The following is a 15,186-nucleotide window of genomic DNA, read 5'->3' on the forward strand; positions in this document are numbered from 1 at the left end:
TTTCTTTTTATTTTCTTTTATTATTATTATTTCTTTTTTTTTTTTCTTTCTTTTTAAATTCCAACGTCAAACTTTTGGTAGAAAATACATTTTATTTCAGTATCCTAATATTTTTTTTTTCATTAATTTTTTTAATTTATTTAATTTTAATAAATATAAATTGTTAAATTAACAGATTAATTAGTAAAAATTCAACTAAATATACAAATTACGATTTTTTTATCTAAGCCTATGAATCCAATATGGTGAAATTAAATGTATGGATATATTTTGCTTTCCGTGTAAATTTTAATTTTTAATTTTATCCTAAACTCATCTATTTTGTTTTTTTTTTTTATTCCGAATAAATATCAATATAATAAAATAACATAATCCGTACACAAACATTAAATTAAACCGTTATCACATTAAAAGATGTGTCACATCTTTGTTGTGACTAGATAGTCCGACGTTATTTTATTTTTAAAACAACAGTCAAATATGAAACTAAACTCAATATATAGAAGCCATTTAAAATTCACTACTAATTAAAATCTCAACATATGAAGCTATCAGTAGAAGAAGCATAAGTATATCCATAAAACGAATAGAAATCGACTTTAGAGGCGATCAAAGTCTGAGTGTGGGCGGAGATAATGTGTAGATCTCTCAAACCAAACCCGAGTAGTTTGTTTGAGACTATAAATCAAAATTTTGAGATTATCGACATAATTGGGATTAGTGGAGTCAATGAATCCCTCTAGTTGAGTCATATGAACCTCCTATTTAAAACTTCATATACTAAACATATAATTTAACACACGTTATAGCCGAGACTTAAGTAGGCGATCTAAACTCAACAAGGCACAATAATAATGGATCAGAAGTGTAAAAATGAAAGGCCGGAAGAAGGCTAAGGTAACCCTATGAATGTCAGAAATTTGTAACATCAAAAATTTCTACTACTAAATATGTTCTAAAGCAGTGGAGAATTGGATAGCANTTCAAAACCCTTCATCCAAACACAAAGAAGAATCGGGTAAGAAAAAAAAAAAAAAAAAAAAAGGAAGATCAGAGGTTGCATAAGGAGTTCATTGCAAGTGCACATCCCAGCTAACTCATAAGTTTGTAGAATGATATGCAATTGTAAATAAACTACGAACAGTACGTACATCTGAATTTTAATAGCGCTCGTAGGAAGACGGTCGTCCTCCCCTGCTTGGGCGGTCGTAAGGGCCTGGCCTATCTCTGTAACTTCTTCCCTCGTAACGGCCAGGACCTCCTCCAGTACCATACCTATCACTGCCACTCCTAGGACCAATATCCCTATCGTAGCCACCTCTTTCTTTGACATAGCCATTTTGAGGATATCGATCACTAACATCATACCTATCACCACCTGCAAAACGATCTCCAGCAGATGGGTACCTGCAAAGTTTGGACAAACAATCTCAGATGTAAAGCATTGCCAAAACTTACTTCAATAACCTGTCAATCAAATCATACTTCGGAATATATGTAAATGGGTGATCATTTATCACTATTAGAACTACCTGTCTTCAAAATAGCGGTCTCGACTTCCATATTTGTCATCCCTACGGTCAAAACGATCTCTATCACCGTAGCGCCCCCCATCTCGCCCTCCATCATAACGGTCATCGACATACCGGTCACGATCTCCTCCAAAACGATCCCCACGACTATCACCATCAAATCGAGAACGCGATGAAAATGAACCTCTACCCCTACCACGTCCACCACCGGTTGAAGGACAGTCTCGTGCCCAATGCCCTGGGCGTCCACACTTGAAGCATTCATCTTGCCCCACAGATCTATCTCCTCCTCTCCCAAAACTAGCCCTACCACCAGATGAATAGCCTCCCCCCCTGAAACCTGGCTCTCTATCATCTCCCTCCATCTTGGGTTCAGCTTTATTTACTGAGATAATCCGCTCACCAAATTCATGCCCATGCATCTCTCTTATTGCATCATCCATCCCTCGACGATCTGCGAAGGTAATAAAACCAAACCCACGAGGACGACCTGTATCTCGTTCTAACATGATCTACATAAACATCACAAGAGAATCTCATGCAAATATTAATAAATACAGTTCAATTCCAACATAGACTATGAAAATGTTTTATAGTTATGCAAGATAGCTGTGCAAGGAATAGACTTCAAAGAAAACGATCGAAAATTCTGATAACTTACTTTCCCTTCCAAGTAAATCATCTAAGTAGCAAATTTAAATGATATACTTGGAAGGATTTCTCTTCAAAGCCCTGGCAAGGTTGCCAACAACTTGAACACTGTTAGATAAGCTGTCTTCAACACTTCGAATCTATCATTTAAAGAGCAACTTTGACCTCGACTACCCTCTTTGGGTGCAAATTAGGAAATGACCCATCATAAAGTCAGAATCTTAAGCTCTAAAAGTTAAAGAGAATATCTCCCACTGAGATGACCACCCAAGGCAACCCTTCTACTGGTTACTGAAATTACTCCACTACCACTCCGTAGCCTTAACTAATTGTAGCATTCAGACAATATTCCATTGTTCATAACCGAGTCATATAAATCACCCTAGAGTCTAGAAACCAATAAATTGAGAAGAAAAATCTAGGGGAGATACAATTTCTTGCCATAATGATTCTCTGTGTCACGCTACCACCCAATCCAATGCCACAGTAAACAAAGTACAACAGTGCATTAAAAACTTTCCGCACTTTAGATGCTATTCTTATCTTATGCTGTAAACTGGGTTTCCACCTTTATAATTTACCGAACAACCAGCATAATTTAACTGTGGAGCCAGATAGGTCACTTATACCCAAGAAAACTGGCATGCAGCAGGATGTAATGACAAATGAAAAAAGTACTGCACCTGAAGCTCCAGTGTGCGCCAAAATATGTGGTAGTTATATTATTATTATCCTTTTTTGTCATTATGGGTATGTTTATAGATTTGGTGAAAGATGGTTTACAACTGAAATTACAGTGTCTGAAATTTTCTCTGGTAAACTAACTTTAAAATATTTTACCAACAGCCTGCCCTTCCATGCCAAAGCACCCAAAAAATCATGAACATACGGAAGCACTAGAAGTCAAGAACAGTACATCCTAGTTTAGGTATAGTAAGTTCCAATTCCAAATGTTGCACAAGTGCCAAGCACGAACCTTACACAGCAACCAACAGCATGACAGATGATACTGCATTCCCTATTGAATGCATGTACTCACTATTTACACTGACTGAGCAAGAACATAACCAAACTCTGTAGCTGAATTAGGCAATACAAATCAAGTTAAATGCTCTTGAAACTAAAAAGAGCAGAGATTAGGTATGGAATACTTTGCAAAACCTTTTAGGATAGAAGGCCCGGTGTAGAATGAACAAAAAAAAAACTGAATATTTGGAGTTCTAGAAGCATCTGCAAAATCCAACAACTTATACCCAAATTCAATCTGTGGATTGTCGAGGAATTGAGGCGTACTAACAACACGTGGCAGCAGATACATCTCCATGAAATACAATTATTACCCAATCTTTTACTCTGACGAGTAGGAAACTACATCAGCAAACTGTATGTTGAACACTAAAATTTCAGTTTTTGAAGCGAAGTGTCTTGAACAATTTTCACAAATTGGGCTAGCTGCGATTTCTCATCCACAAAATCAACCACACAGAAGAAACGTCTCATCAGATATCCTAAGAGAATGAACAGAGCATCCTTTCTGAAACATTATTCTGAAAATGCTTTTCTTAAAAAATACTGTCAGTTTCCAAGCAATTTCTTGCGATCTATGTATACCGATGAATAGGATTTCTTGTCTATTAACCATTTCTCCTATTATAAGTAAGAATTCAGCAGATAATGTGCGAACAGACCCATGTATTCAGCATTAAGCTGACTGCCTGGACCATATTCAACAAAACAAAAGATCAAAGGACGGTAAGAAAGAGAAAGCCTGAAACAAACTATTAGCTATAATCGTGTAGTTAAAACTGATCTGAAGTATTCTGATTCATATATGGCTTAAATAAATCAATACATACTGATGGCTCAACTAACGTATAAAAAATAAATAAAGGACATAGGATAGACTAGAGATATTATAAATACACCGTACTAAAACTATGGCAGACGCAAATGGAGGGACTCTGTAACTAACAAAATAGCATTGGTATTTGGCATGAATTGTGGAAAGGGAAAGCCCACAACCTATTACGAATGTCGTAGAAATCATAGCAGGGATTTTCATCATAAAAACGCTCAAAAAACGTTCTCGACATAAAACGGCATTTACATTGTCATAGTTTCTACCTCACGCATGCCGAATCATTTAGACTTTTCTTCAGAGTATTAGCCACATTTCCATTCCACCATTGACATTCAACCGACAAGCAAATAGGAGGCACACAAAAACGGGGGGAAAAAGGGACGAAAGTTACCTGAGTTTCAATAATTTTGCCGTAGCGGCTGAAAGCGTTCTCAAGCTCACGCTCCGAGACATTCCATGAAAGTCCTCCAACAAATATTCGATACTCGTCCTTCGCAGCCATTACCCCTTCGGCTATCAATCAGATACAATTCCTGCACAAAAACCGCAAACAGAACCGGAAACTCAATGAGACGAACTCCGAAAAGACGGAAATCAAGCCTCCGTCTGAATCAACAATGAGCGATTTCAATAAAAATTGAAGAGTTGCAAAGAGAGAAGAATTAATTAACACTCGCCTTCGTTACCTGGAGTGAACCAGTGAGTTCCAGAGGGTGCAGGGTTTTTAGGCTCCAAAGACTAAACCCTAGCGTCTAAGGTCCATGGTCGAGATATTCAACAGGTCCGTACAAAATTCTAATTTTTTAGGCTTGGTTATGGGCTTGGGCTCGACTCTTACATGGGCTTTTATTGGGCCTCAAACGGTTGTCTGGTCATGAATGTTGATAGTATAGAGAAACGTATATACAAGGACGGTGAAAGACTAAGTTCAACCATAAGTTCAACCATAAATGGTACCTTCATGTTTGTGCGAAAAATTGTGGGATGGGTTGACAACGTACTTTGCTTCATTGCTTCAGTAGTTGACAACGTGACGATTGGTTGCTTCCTTGAGGACCATGTCACAGCTCTTCCACTCATTAAGAAAACATAGCCTGAAGTGCTCCTACTGTCATCCACATCTCCCGCATAGTTACTGTCGGTGTAGCCTAAGAGTTCACTCTTCCTTTCACGTTGATACCATATCCCAAATTTCAGAGTTCCCTTCAAGTACCTCATGATTCTTTTTGCAGTAGCAAAGTGCAACTCAGTAGGATTTGCCATAAAACGACTAATAAGACTTACCACAAACATCAAGTCAGGTCGTGTGGCTGTGAGATACATTAAGTTACTCACCATTTGCTTATATAATGTTGAATCGACCTTCACACTAGCTTCATCTCGGCCAATTTGCTGTCCAGGGACAATCGAATTGCAAACAGAGTTGTAATTTTGCATTCCAGACCTCTCGATCAACTCAGCAGCATATTTTCTTTGACATATAAAGTGTAAATGGTACCTTCGTGCTTCAGTATTGAAATTTAGACAATTACACGACTCATCTAAATGGTACCTTCGTGTTTCAGTATTAAAATTTAAACCATTGCTAGTTGTGCGAAAATTTGTGGATGAGCAATCAGTGTATCAATGATTCGTGTAAATGGTACATTCATGCTTCATTATTGAAATTTGGACAATTAATAGTTGTGCGAAAAATTGTGGGATGAGCAACGGGTGTATTAGTAAATGATACCTTCGTGCTTCAATATTGAAATTTAGACAATTATCTAAATGGCACTTTCGTGTTTCAATATTAAAATTTGGACCATTGCTAGTTGTGCGAAAATTTGTGGATGAGCAACAAGTGTATCAATGACTCATGTAAATAGTACATTCAGGCTTCAATAATGAAATTTGGACAATTACAACGACTCATATAAATGGTACCTTTATATTTCAGTATTAAAATTTGGACAATTGCTGGTCGTGCAAAAAACTATCGAACGAGCACCACTGTATCAATGTCGCACGTAAATAGTACCATTGACAAGGCTGTCTAATTGATCAAAGTGCAAGCTAATTGAATTTTGTTCCACCAAAACGAATAAAAGGGGGATAGTCAGCTACAGGGGAGTAAGAATTGGTTGAATACTGTTCATGACAACAGTAATTTCAGTGTTTTATTGAAGGAATTCTTATAATGTTGTATAACCAAGGTGGAATAAGATATAAATAATTATGTAAATGAGATATACATATATGAATTATTTACATGCCTGTACATAAATTCACAATAGAACAAACTGTACCATGTTTGGAAATCTGGTTAGATTTTTCATTCAGGCAGCAAAGGAAGCCTATAGATACCAGTCCCTTCCCCAGTTGCTGATTTTGAACTAGATTTTGGTTCTTTAAGATTCTTACTCTTCAACCTCAATGGAAGAATCTGCAACCTCGGGTTCGGCTCAGAACTCGAGTATTCGGCTGCTAACTGATAACTTTCTACGAGTTCAAGCTGTCGAGCAACGATATCTGAGCGTCGAGGTAGAAGCTCAACTGGCTCTCCACCAGGAATCACGATATACTCGATCGCAAGTCTAACTTCCTGTCAAATTTAAGAACACCAGAAGAATTATGACCGTGTTTGATATGGATCCTATAGATTACAAAATATTTATGCCATGACAGATGAGTTGACTTCACAACATTATCATACAATGAACAGAACCAGACAGGCAACGTTACTATAGATTCAGAATCCCACATATCATGTTAGACAGGATTAGCACTCAATAGAGTAAGCTATGATGCTCGTGAAAGACAATTGAATTGCAGTTGAGACAGAATCTAGGCATCTAGCCATTAATTATGAAGCTAGTTGTACCCACAGAAAGAAAAGAGAAAAAGTCACGAGTCCAAATGAATAGAAGTGTAACAGCCTACGCCTACCGCTAGCAAATATTGTCATCTTTGGACTTTTACTTTCGAAATTTCCCTCAAGGTTTTTAAAACGCGTCTGCTAGAGAGAGGTTTCCACACCCTTATAAAAAATGTTTCGCTCTCCTCCCCAATCGATGTGGGATCTTACAATCAACCCCTTTTCTAATCGTGGTATCAATTGATGTGAAACTCTGATATTTGAAAGCAGAAAATGCCTTATTTCTATAAACGTGCAGAAGTACTTGTTGCTATTACAAAAATTTGACACCATTATGCAGCGATCAGCAATTTTTATTCAGATTGCCTTTCAGAACCAGTGGTATAAATGCGAGAGTACACACCCTCCACACACAAAAGCATCAATGTGGAAAGGAAATTACCTCCAATGCATCTATCTCTTCTAGGGATGGCTTTCTTTTTGGTGCATCACCTTCAATTACAATGTCAGGGGTTTTTCGAGGTTTCTTCGTTATAGAACCGGAGTCGATCTTTATAATCATGCGGATTGCCTTGACCATTTGAGCCATGGTGTTCGACTGTAAAGATAGAGTTGTAAATTTCTGAAGAAAATATGCGTTTAAATTCTAGTTATAGAAGTAAATAGTACCTTGATTACAAACACAGGCAAGTGGTGAAATTTTGCAACACTTCGGATCCATGGGTTCTGCTTCATTTCATCACTAGATGCTAATATTGCATCGGCTGCTTCAATGTCATCGGTTACGTCTATTTCATTCTCAAGCCCCAATACTTGTGCCACTTGAAGTAGATCAGATTCAAGAATCTGAAAGTGCCAAACATCAGCACATTTTTAATGTTATCATCAGCTATAATGTTATCATCACTAGATGCTAATAGGTGATTTACCTTGTAAGAATAGACTCGCACTGGTGAGCTCTTTTTGCTCACAGGTCTACTCTTAGACTGACGAGGAAGGTGAACCGCATCTTCCATGTCAGCATCATCATCATCAGCTATAATGTTATCGTCTTTCAAATGCGATCTTTCGTGAAGACTCTTTTCATGATTTGGAGATGGCCCCATTGAATGGTTAGCATAAGTCTTCACTTGACGTACTTCCATGTCAGGATCACTATCAGCAATGATGTTATCATCTTTTGAATGTAATCTTTCGTGAAGACTCTTTCCAAGATTTTGAGATGGCCCCACAGAAGGATTAGCATAAGACTCCACATTACGTACTTCAAAAAGAGGAGTTTTTCCTACACCAATGAGAAAGACAGAGGAAAGATGATCAATTGTAATAATATATTTATAGGAAAGGAATACACCTTAACAATGACAAATTAGTTGGAGAAGCACCTGCTAATATTGCATCAACTGTTGTATCTAATCTGTGATGAACACGACATTCAGTTTTGGATATCATCTCAACTGCACAAGTAAAAGTAGGAGGTCCTTTTCTCTCTAGAATTGTCTTTTGCACTTTTCTTTTCCTTGCTTCCTCGTCACCAAGGGTCACACTCTATGTCCAAGGAAATGAAAAAAGGAACAAAAATGATAAGCACTTTCATCAATATACTTCCGTTCAACAAAATAGAATTAGCAAGATAGCTAGCAGATTGTAAGAGAACTTTTTCCCTTCTAGGATGATGTGAGATCCCATGTCGGTTGGAGATGAGAACTAAGCATTCTTTATAAAGGTGTGTAAACCTCACCCTAGCAGACACGTTCTAAAAACCTTGAGGGGAAGCTCGAAAGGAAAAGCCAAAGAGGACAATATTTGTTAGCGAGGGATTTAGGACGTTACAAATGGTATCAGAGCTAGGCACCGAACGATGTGCCAGCGAGGAGGCTGAACCCCGAAGGGGAGTGGACATGAGGCGGTGTGCTAGCAAGGACACTGGGATTCGAAGAGGGTGGATTGAGGGGTCCCACATCGATTGGAGAAGGGAATGAGTACCAGCGAGGACGCTGGCCCCGAAGAAGGGTGAATTGTGAGATCCCACATCGGTTGGGGAGGAGAACTAAACATTCTTTATAAAGGTGTGGAAATCTCTCCCTAGCAGACGCGTTTTAAAAACCTTAACGGTAAGCCTGAAAGGAAAACCCCAAAGAAGACAATATTTGTTAGTTGTGGGCTTAGGACGTTACAAATAATGCCCAAAAATTGATTCCTGAGTTGCATATTATCATTTGACGTTTGACTAACAATTTCCAATATTCAAGGTAAAGGTACATGCAAATGCATTTGATGCAGGCAGCGAGGAGGATGACTTTTAAACCTCAATGCCACCAACAAGGATTTGCAACGATGGATTTTTTATTATGTTGTCAATGGTGATTCCGTGAGCTGTCCCTACTAGCTGAACCCCTCTTTGAGCAATTGTGCTGGCAGCTAGTGCTTCAAGTTCTGTTCCAATTTCATCAATGATTATGGTTTCAGGCATGTGGTTCTCCACTGCTTCAATCATAACCTACAAAGAAAGCAACTCGAGCCTTGACACGGGACAATCAAATGAAGTAATGGTTAAAACCATAAACGTGCATTGCGCTCTTACCGTGTGCTGCATATGAACATTAGGGACTTGCATCCTCCTTGCACTGCCTATGCCTGCATGAGGAACATCTCCATCACCTCCAATTTCATTGGAAGTATCCACAATAACAACACGTTTCTTGTGGTCGTCTGCTAGCATCCGAGCAATTTCTCTGCATAAGTCATAGAATTCAAAAGAACAATTTCGATCCCGGAAATCGACGTGGTAAATGAAGGGAGGATAAACCAAAACTTCAGCAATGTAAGACCTCAAACAAATTTCAATTCAGCTCATTCTTTATGGTCTATTCTTGGTGTTGAAAGTTGAAACATAAAATCATTTTAAGGTGAGGTGGTTCGAGATTGCATTGATTTAAAGACTATTGCCACAATAAACATTGTCCCACCAGTTCTCTTGGACTTATTAGTACAATGAGCCGCCAATCAAGAATCAAGACAGGAAAAACGGAAGAACAATAGGAGTTTGGAATGTCCCAGTTGTTCATAGTACCTGATTAATGTGGTTTTTCCAACTCCTGGTGGTCCAATGACCAAGATGGAACCTCCACCCTCTACTAAATCACGAATGATCTCAGCACTTCCAGAGACAGAACGCCCTACCCTGCAAGTGAGGCCAATAATCTGCATTTTACGGTTTCGAATTGCACTTATTCGATGCAAAGATCTGTCCATGCCCGATCGGTTGTCGTCTGAGAAGTCTCCTACCTAAAGAACAGACCAATTACCACAAAATTTGGTATACTTCTTTAAGCAACTGATTTCCATTTTACAAGACGAATATGTCCCATGTTCTAGTAAACTTAAGCAGAACTGATCACAACAGGAACCAATTATACCCAACTTTATGTATAATTATAAAGAAAATAAGCATTAATCATACTCCGTTTATCAGTGAATCACACATATTTTCCAAGATTGAAATCTTCAGATCATTACCTTAGATATTGCGTGGCTTAGATCTTCATGCTTCACAAGCTCTTCCGAAATAGCCCAATCCCCTGACGGAAACCTGGCAATAGGATTCCTTCCCAAATCCAAGACAACCTCTATCAATTCCCGGAATTCATCGTGCGAGCTCAGCTGCTTCCTCATCCTCGAAGGCAACAGTTCAACAAACACCTCCAACTCCGCAGTAGCATCTGACTGAGACGAAGTCGAAGCAAAGTCCGAATCCAAAATGGAACTCGAATTCGATTGATTTGTCAACGATCCATTCCCCAAAAACAATCGATCTGACGTGGGCCGACGAATTTCAGGGGAAGGAAACGACGGAGCTGAAGATTTGGACGAAGCAATCCCCTTACGCGCACGACGTGTTCGACAAAACGACGACGAGAATTTCGAAACGGAATGAGAATTTTGCAGGTACGTAGGAATCGAAATAGGGATTTGGTTAGCCGAATGCCATGAACTGTGCAAATCAATCAGCACAAAATGCGAATTCAAAGCTATCATTCTCACTCGCTCAATCCTTGCTTCCTCTGAATCCAATTCCTGTAAGAGAAACCCAGATGGGAGTAAGAGATTGTGAACGAGTAGAACAAGAAATACGAAGCAGAAGAAGAAGAAGAAGAAGAAGAAGAAGAAGAAGATTCGGAGTATCTCCTTTGAGGTTGGAGATTTTGGAGGGAAAGTGGGAGCCACCAGAGCAAGAAACGAGTTGCTATTGGGCGTTGAAGGCTTCGGAGGATGTCACTTAATGCAGACCACACAATTATTTTTTGGACACGAGGAGGAAGAAGAAGCTGGAATTGAATTGGATCCTTTAGCCCAAATCCTTGGAACTCTTTCAAAAATCTTCCATTTTCCCTTCAAAAATTAATTAAAAATTCCGACCTCCCCAATTCAAACCAACGACCTAAAGATTACTGGCAAACTACAATCCTCCGCTCTACCAATTGAGCTAAGGTCGACTTTGAGCCAATCACTTGAGGATTACATATCAACAAACTACAATCATTCGCTCTACCAATTAATTGGAGTTTTTAATATAAAATAAATAAATAATAAAAAATTAATTAAATTCTAAGAGCCCGCTCTACCAACTGAACTAAGGGTGGCTTTGAGTTAACGATCTAAGGATTACTTATCAACAAACTATAATCATTCACTCTACCAATTGATTGGAATTTTTAATATAAAATAAATTAAAAATAAAAAATTAATTAAATTCTAAAAGCAATTCATAGATTAAAATTTTTAAAAAAAATATTCCGACCCATCGGATTCAAACCATAGACCTAAGAATTACTTATTAACAAACTACAATCATTCCCTCTATCAATTGATTCAAATTTTTAATTTACTACCAATTGATTGGAATTTTTAATATAAAATAAATTAAAAATAAAAAATTAATTAAATTCTAAAAGCAATTCATAGATTAAAATTTTTAAAAAAAATATTCCGACCCATCGGATTCAAACCATAGACCTAAGAATTACTTATTAACAAACTACAATCATTCCCTCTATCAATTGATTCAAATTTTTAATTTACTACCAATTGATTGGAATTTTTAATATAAAATAAATTAAAAATAAAAAATTAATTAAATTCTAAAAGCAATTCATAGATTAAAATTTTTAAAAAAAAATATTCCGACCCTTTGGATTCAAACCATAGACCTAAGAATTACTTATTAACAAACTACAATCATTCCCTATAAAAATAATTAATTAAATTCTAAGAGCATTCCGACCTGTCGGATTCGAACCAGCGACCTAAGGATCACTGATTAGCGAACTACAGTCCTCCACTCTATCAACTGAGCTAAGGTTGGCTTTCAGCCAATGACGTAAGGATTACTGATCAACAAACTACAATCATATTGATTGTAATTTTTAATATAAAATAAATTAAAAATAAAAAATTAATTAAATTAATTAAATTATAAGAGCAATAAAAATTCGAATTCAAACCAACAACCTAAGGATTATTGATTTGCAAACTACCGTCCTCTACTCTACCAACTGAGCTAAGGTCGGTTTAAGCAAATAACTTAAGAATTGGTGATTGTAATTTTTAATATAAAATAAATTAAAAATAAAAAATTAATTAAATTCTAAGTGCAATTCATAAATTAAAATTTTAAAAGCATTAATATTCGGACCTGCCGAATTCAAACCAGCGACCTAAGGGTTACCCTACTCTACCAACTGAGCTAAGGTCGGCTTTAAGCAAATAACTTAAGAATTAGTGATTGTAATTTTTAATATAAAATAAATTAAAAATAAAAAATTAATTAAATTCTAAGTGCAATTCATAAATTAAAATTTTAAAAGCATTAATATTCGGACCTGCCGAATTCAAACCAGCGACCTAAGGGTTACCGATTTGCAAACTACAGTCCTCCGCTCTACCAACTGAGCTAAGGTCGGCTTTAAGCTAATAACTTAAGGATTACTGATCAACAAACTACAATTATTCGTTCTATTTATTGTAATTTTTAATATAAAATTAATTAAATTCTAAGTGCAATTCATAAATTAAAATTTTAAAACCATTAAAATTCCGACCTGCCGGATTGATACCGGCAACCTAAGGATTATTGATTTGCAAATTACAGTCCTCTGCTCTACCAACTGAGCTAAAGTCAGCTTTGAGCAAAATTAAACTACAATTATTCGTTCTGTTTATTGTAATTTTTAATATAAAATAAATTAAAATTAAAAAATTAATTAAATTATAAGAGCAATTCATAAATTAAAATTTTAAAAGCTTTTATATTCCGACCTGCCGGATTCGAACCAGCAACCTTGCAAACTACAGTCCTCCGCTCTACCAACTGAGCTAAGGTCGGCTTTGAGCCAACGACTTAAGGATTACTGATCAACAAACTACAATTATTCGTTCTGTTTATTGTAATTTTTAATATAAAATAAATTAAAATTAAAAAATTAATTAAATTATAAGAGCAATTCATAAATTAAAATTTTAAAAGATTTAATATTCCGACATTCCGGATTCGAAATTATAAGTAATTAAATTATAAGAGCAATTCATAAATTAAAATTTTAAAAGATTTAATATTCCGACATTCCGGATTCGAAATTATAAGAGCAATTCATAAATTAAAATTTTAAAAGATTTAATATTCCGACATTCCGGATTCGAACCAGCGGCCTAAGGATTACTGATTTGCAAACTACAGTCCTCCGCTCTACCAACTGAGCTAAGGTCGGCTTTGAGCCAACGACTTAAGAATTACTGATCAACAAACTACAATTATTCGTTCTGTTTATTGTAATTTTTAATATAAAATAAATTAAAAATAAAAAATTAATTAAATTAGAAGAGCAATTCATAAATTAAAATTTTAAAAGCTTTAATATTCCGACCTGCCGGATTCGAACCAGCGACCTAAGGATTACTGATTTGCAAACTACAGTCCTCCGCTCTAACAACTGAGCTAAGGTCGGCTTTGAGCCAACGACTTAAGGATTACTGATCAACAAACTACAATTATTCGTTCTATTGATTGTAATTTTTAATATAAAATAAATTAAAAATAAAAAATTAATTAAATTATAAGAGCAATTCATAAATTAAATTTTTAAAAGCATTAATATTCCGACTTGTCGGATTCGAAGGATTACTGATTTGCAAACTACAGTCCTTTGTTCTATTAACTGAGCTAAGGTTGATTTTGAGCCAACAACCTAAGCATATCATTCACTCTACCAATTAATTGTAATTTTTAATATAAAATAAGTTAAAAAAATGAAATTTTGAGAGAATTCAAAGATTAAAATTAAAAATAATTACAACTCTGAATCAATGACTTAAGGATTATTGTTTGCAAACTATAGTGCTCCCCTCTAATAGCCGAGCTAACGTCGGTTTTGAATCAACAACTTAAAGATTTCTCATCAAGCTCTATAATCTGATTATAATTTTTAATTTAAAATTAATTAAGAAAAAAGAAAAAAAAAATTAAATTAGAGAGGCAATTCATACATTTAAAACTTAAAATGAATGACTTATGTCAATTATTGTAATTTTTAGTTTAAAATAATTTAAGAATTTTTTTTTTTTTGGGAGCAATTCATAAATTTAAAAGAATAATATATGTGATTGTAATTTTTAGAATAATATATGTGATTGTAATTTTTAGAATAATATATGTGATTGTAATTTTATTTTAAAATAATTTAAGAAAGAAAAAAAAATTAATGAAATTAAAATTGGGAGCAATTCATAAATTTAGAAGAATGATTTATGTCATGTAATTTTAATTTAAAATAAATTAAGAAAAAGGAAAAATTAATTGAATTTGGGGGCAATGAATTTAAAATAATTAAGAAAAGGGAAATTAATTAAATTAAAATTTGTTTAAATTCCGACCTGCCGGATTCGAACCAGCGACCTAAGGATTGCTGAATAACAACTACAGTCCTCCGCTCTACCAACTGAGCTAAGGTCGGTTTTGTGCTCAACAAATTTAATAATAAATTTATCAAAATTCTCAAAATAAAAGGTTAAAATTCGAACCAGCGACCTAAAGATAACAACTTGACGACACAACTACCGTCCTCCGCTCTACCAACTGAGCAAAGGTCGGTTGTGAAAAATTACATAGAAATATATAAAATAGTTATTTTATTCCCTAAAATGAATGATAAAATTAAAATAAATAGGTTGCGGTAATTTTACAAATTTACCTACATTTTTTCTTGGTTGCCGTTTTAAAAAAGTTTTAT

At 35.6% G+C, this 15,186-nt stretch overlaps 2 protein-coding genes and 5 non-coding genes across 8 annotated transcripts; all 7 read right to left on the bottom strand.

Annotated features, from left to right (window-relative positions):
* Window positions 1–1,030: 1,030 nt before the first annotated feature.
* On the bottom strand, window positions 1,031–4,814 carry LOC111803872 (glycine-rich RNA-binding protein RZ1C). Of its 2 annotated transcripts, none has more exons than XM_023688480.1 (4): window positions 4,731–4,814; window positions 4,436–4,577; window positions 1,533–2,044; window positions 1,031–1,407 (listed from the first exon to the last, which is right to left on the bottom strand). In XM_023688480.1, exons 2-4 carry the CDS (start codon window positions 4,544–4,546, stop codon window positions 1,161–1,163), a joined length of 870 nt encoding a protein of 289 aa, XP_023544248.1. In that variant the 5' UTR covers window positions 4,547–4,577; window positions 4,731–4,814; the 3' UTR covers window positions 1,031–1,160. The 2 variants fall into 2 exon arrangements, with proteins under 2 accessions (XP_023544248.1, XP_023544240.1); XM_023688472.1 differs by having other exon boundaries at window positions 4,722–4,806.
* Window positions 4,815–6,163: 1,349 nt separating this feature from the next.
* LOC111808658 (uncharacterized protein ycf45) lies at window positions 6,164–11,195 on the bottom strand. Its single transcript, XM_023694778.1, has 9 exons — window positions 10,421–11,195; window positions 9,975–10,189; window positions 9,486–9,636; window positions 9,210–9,401; window positions 8,287–8,449; window positions 7,831–8,186; window positions 7,571–7,747; window positions 7,344–7,499; window positions 6,164–6,628 (listed from the first exon to the last, which is right to left on the bottom strand). Exons 1-9 carry the CDS (start codon window positions 10,937–10,939, stop codon window positions 6,359–6,361), a joined length of 2,199 nt encoding a protein of 732 aa, XP_023550546.1. The 5' UTR covers window positions 10,940–11,195; the 3' UTR covers window positions 6,164–6,358.
* A 984-nt stretch (window positions 11,196–12,179) lies between these two features.
* Window positions 12,180–12,266, bottom strand: TRNAY-GUA. The gene is given in 2 exon segments: window positions 12,180–12,215; window positions 12,230–12,266. It is a non-coding gene; the product is annotated as a tRNA-Tyr (tRNA).
* A 947-nt stretch (window positions 12,267–13,213) lies between these two features.
* TRNAY-GUA lies at window positions 13,214–13,286 on the bottom strand. Its single transcript has one exon. It is a non-coding gene; the product is annotated as a tRNA-Tyr (tRNA).
* Window positions 13,287–13,581: 295 nt separating this feature from the next.
* Window positions 13,582–13,668, bottom strand: TRNAY-GUA. Its single transcript is given in 2 exon segments — window positions 13,582–13,617; window positions 13,632–13,668. It is a non-coding gene; the product is annotated as a tRNA-Tyr (tRNA).
* Window positions 13,669–13,818: 150 nt separating this feature from the next.
* Window positions 13,819–13,905, bottom strand: TRNAY-GUA. The gene is given in 2 exon segments: window positions 13,819–13,854; window positions 13,869–13,905. It is a non-coding gene; the product is annotated as a tRNA-Tyr (tRNA).
* A 919-nt stretch (window positions 13,906–14,824) lies between these two features.
* Window positions 14,825–14,910, bottom strand: TRNAY-GUA. The gene is given in 2 exon segments: window positions 14,825–14,860; window positions 14,874–14,910. It is a non-coding gene; the product is annotated as a tRNA-Tyr (tRNA).
* Window positions 14,911–15,186: the final 276 nt, after the last annotated feature.

The sequence above is a fragment of the Cucurbita pepo genome, chromosome LG01, assembly GCF_002806865.2.
Source record: "Cucurbita pepo subsp. pepo cultivar mu-cu-16 chromosome LG01, ASM280686v2, whole genome shotgun sequence".
NCBI classification, from domain to species: Eukaryota; Viridiplantae; Streptophyta; class Magnoliopsida; order Cucurbitales; family Cucurbitaceae; genus Cucurbita; species Cucurbita pepo.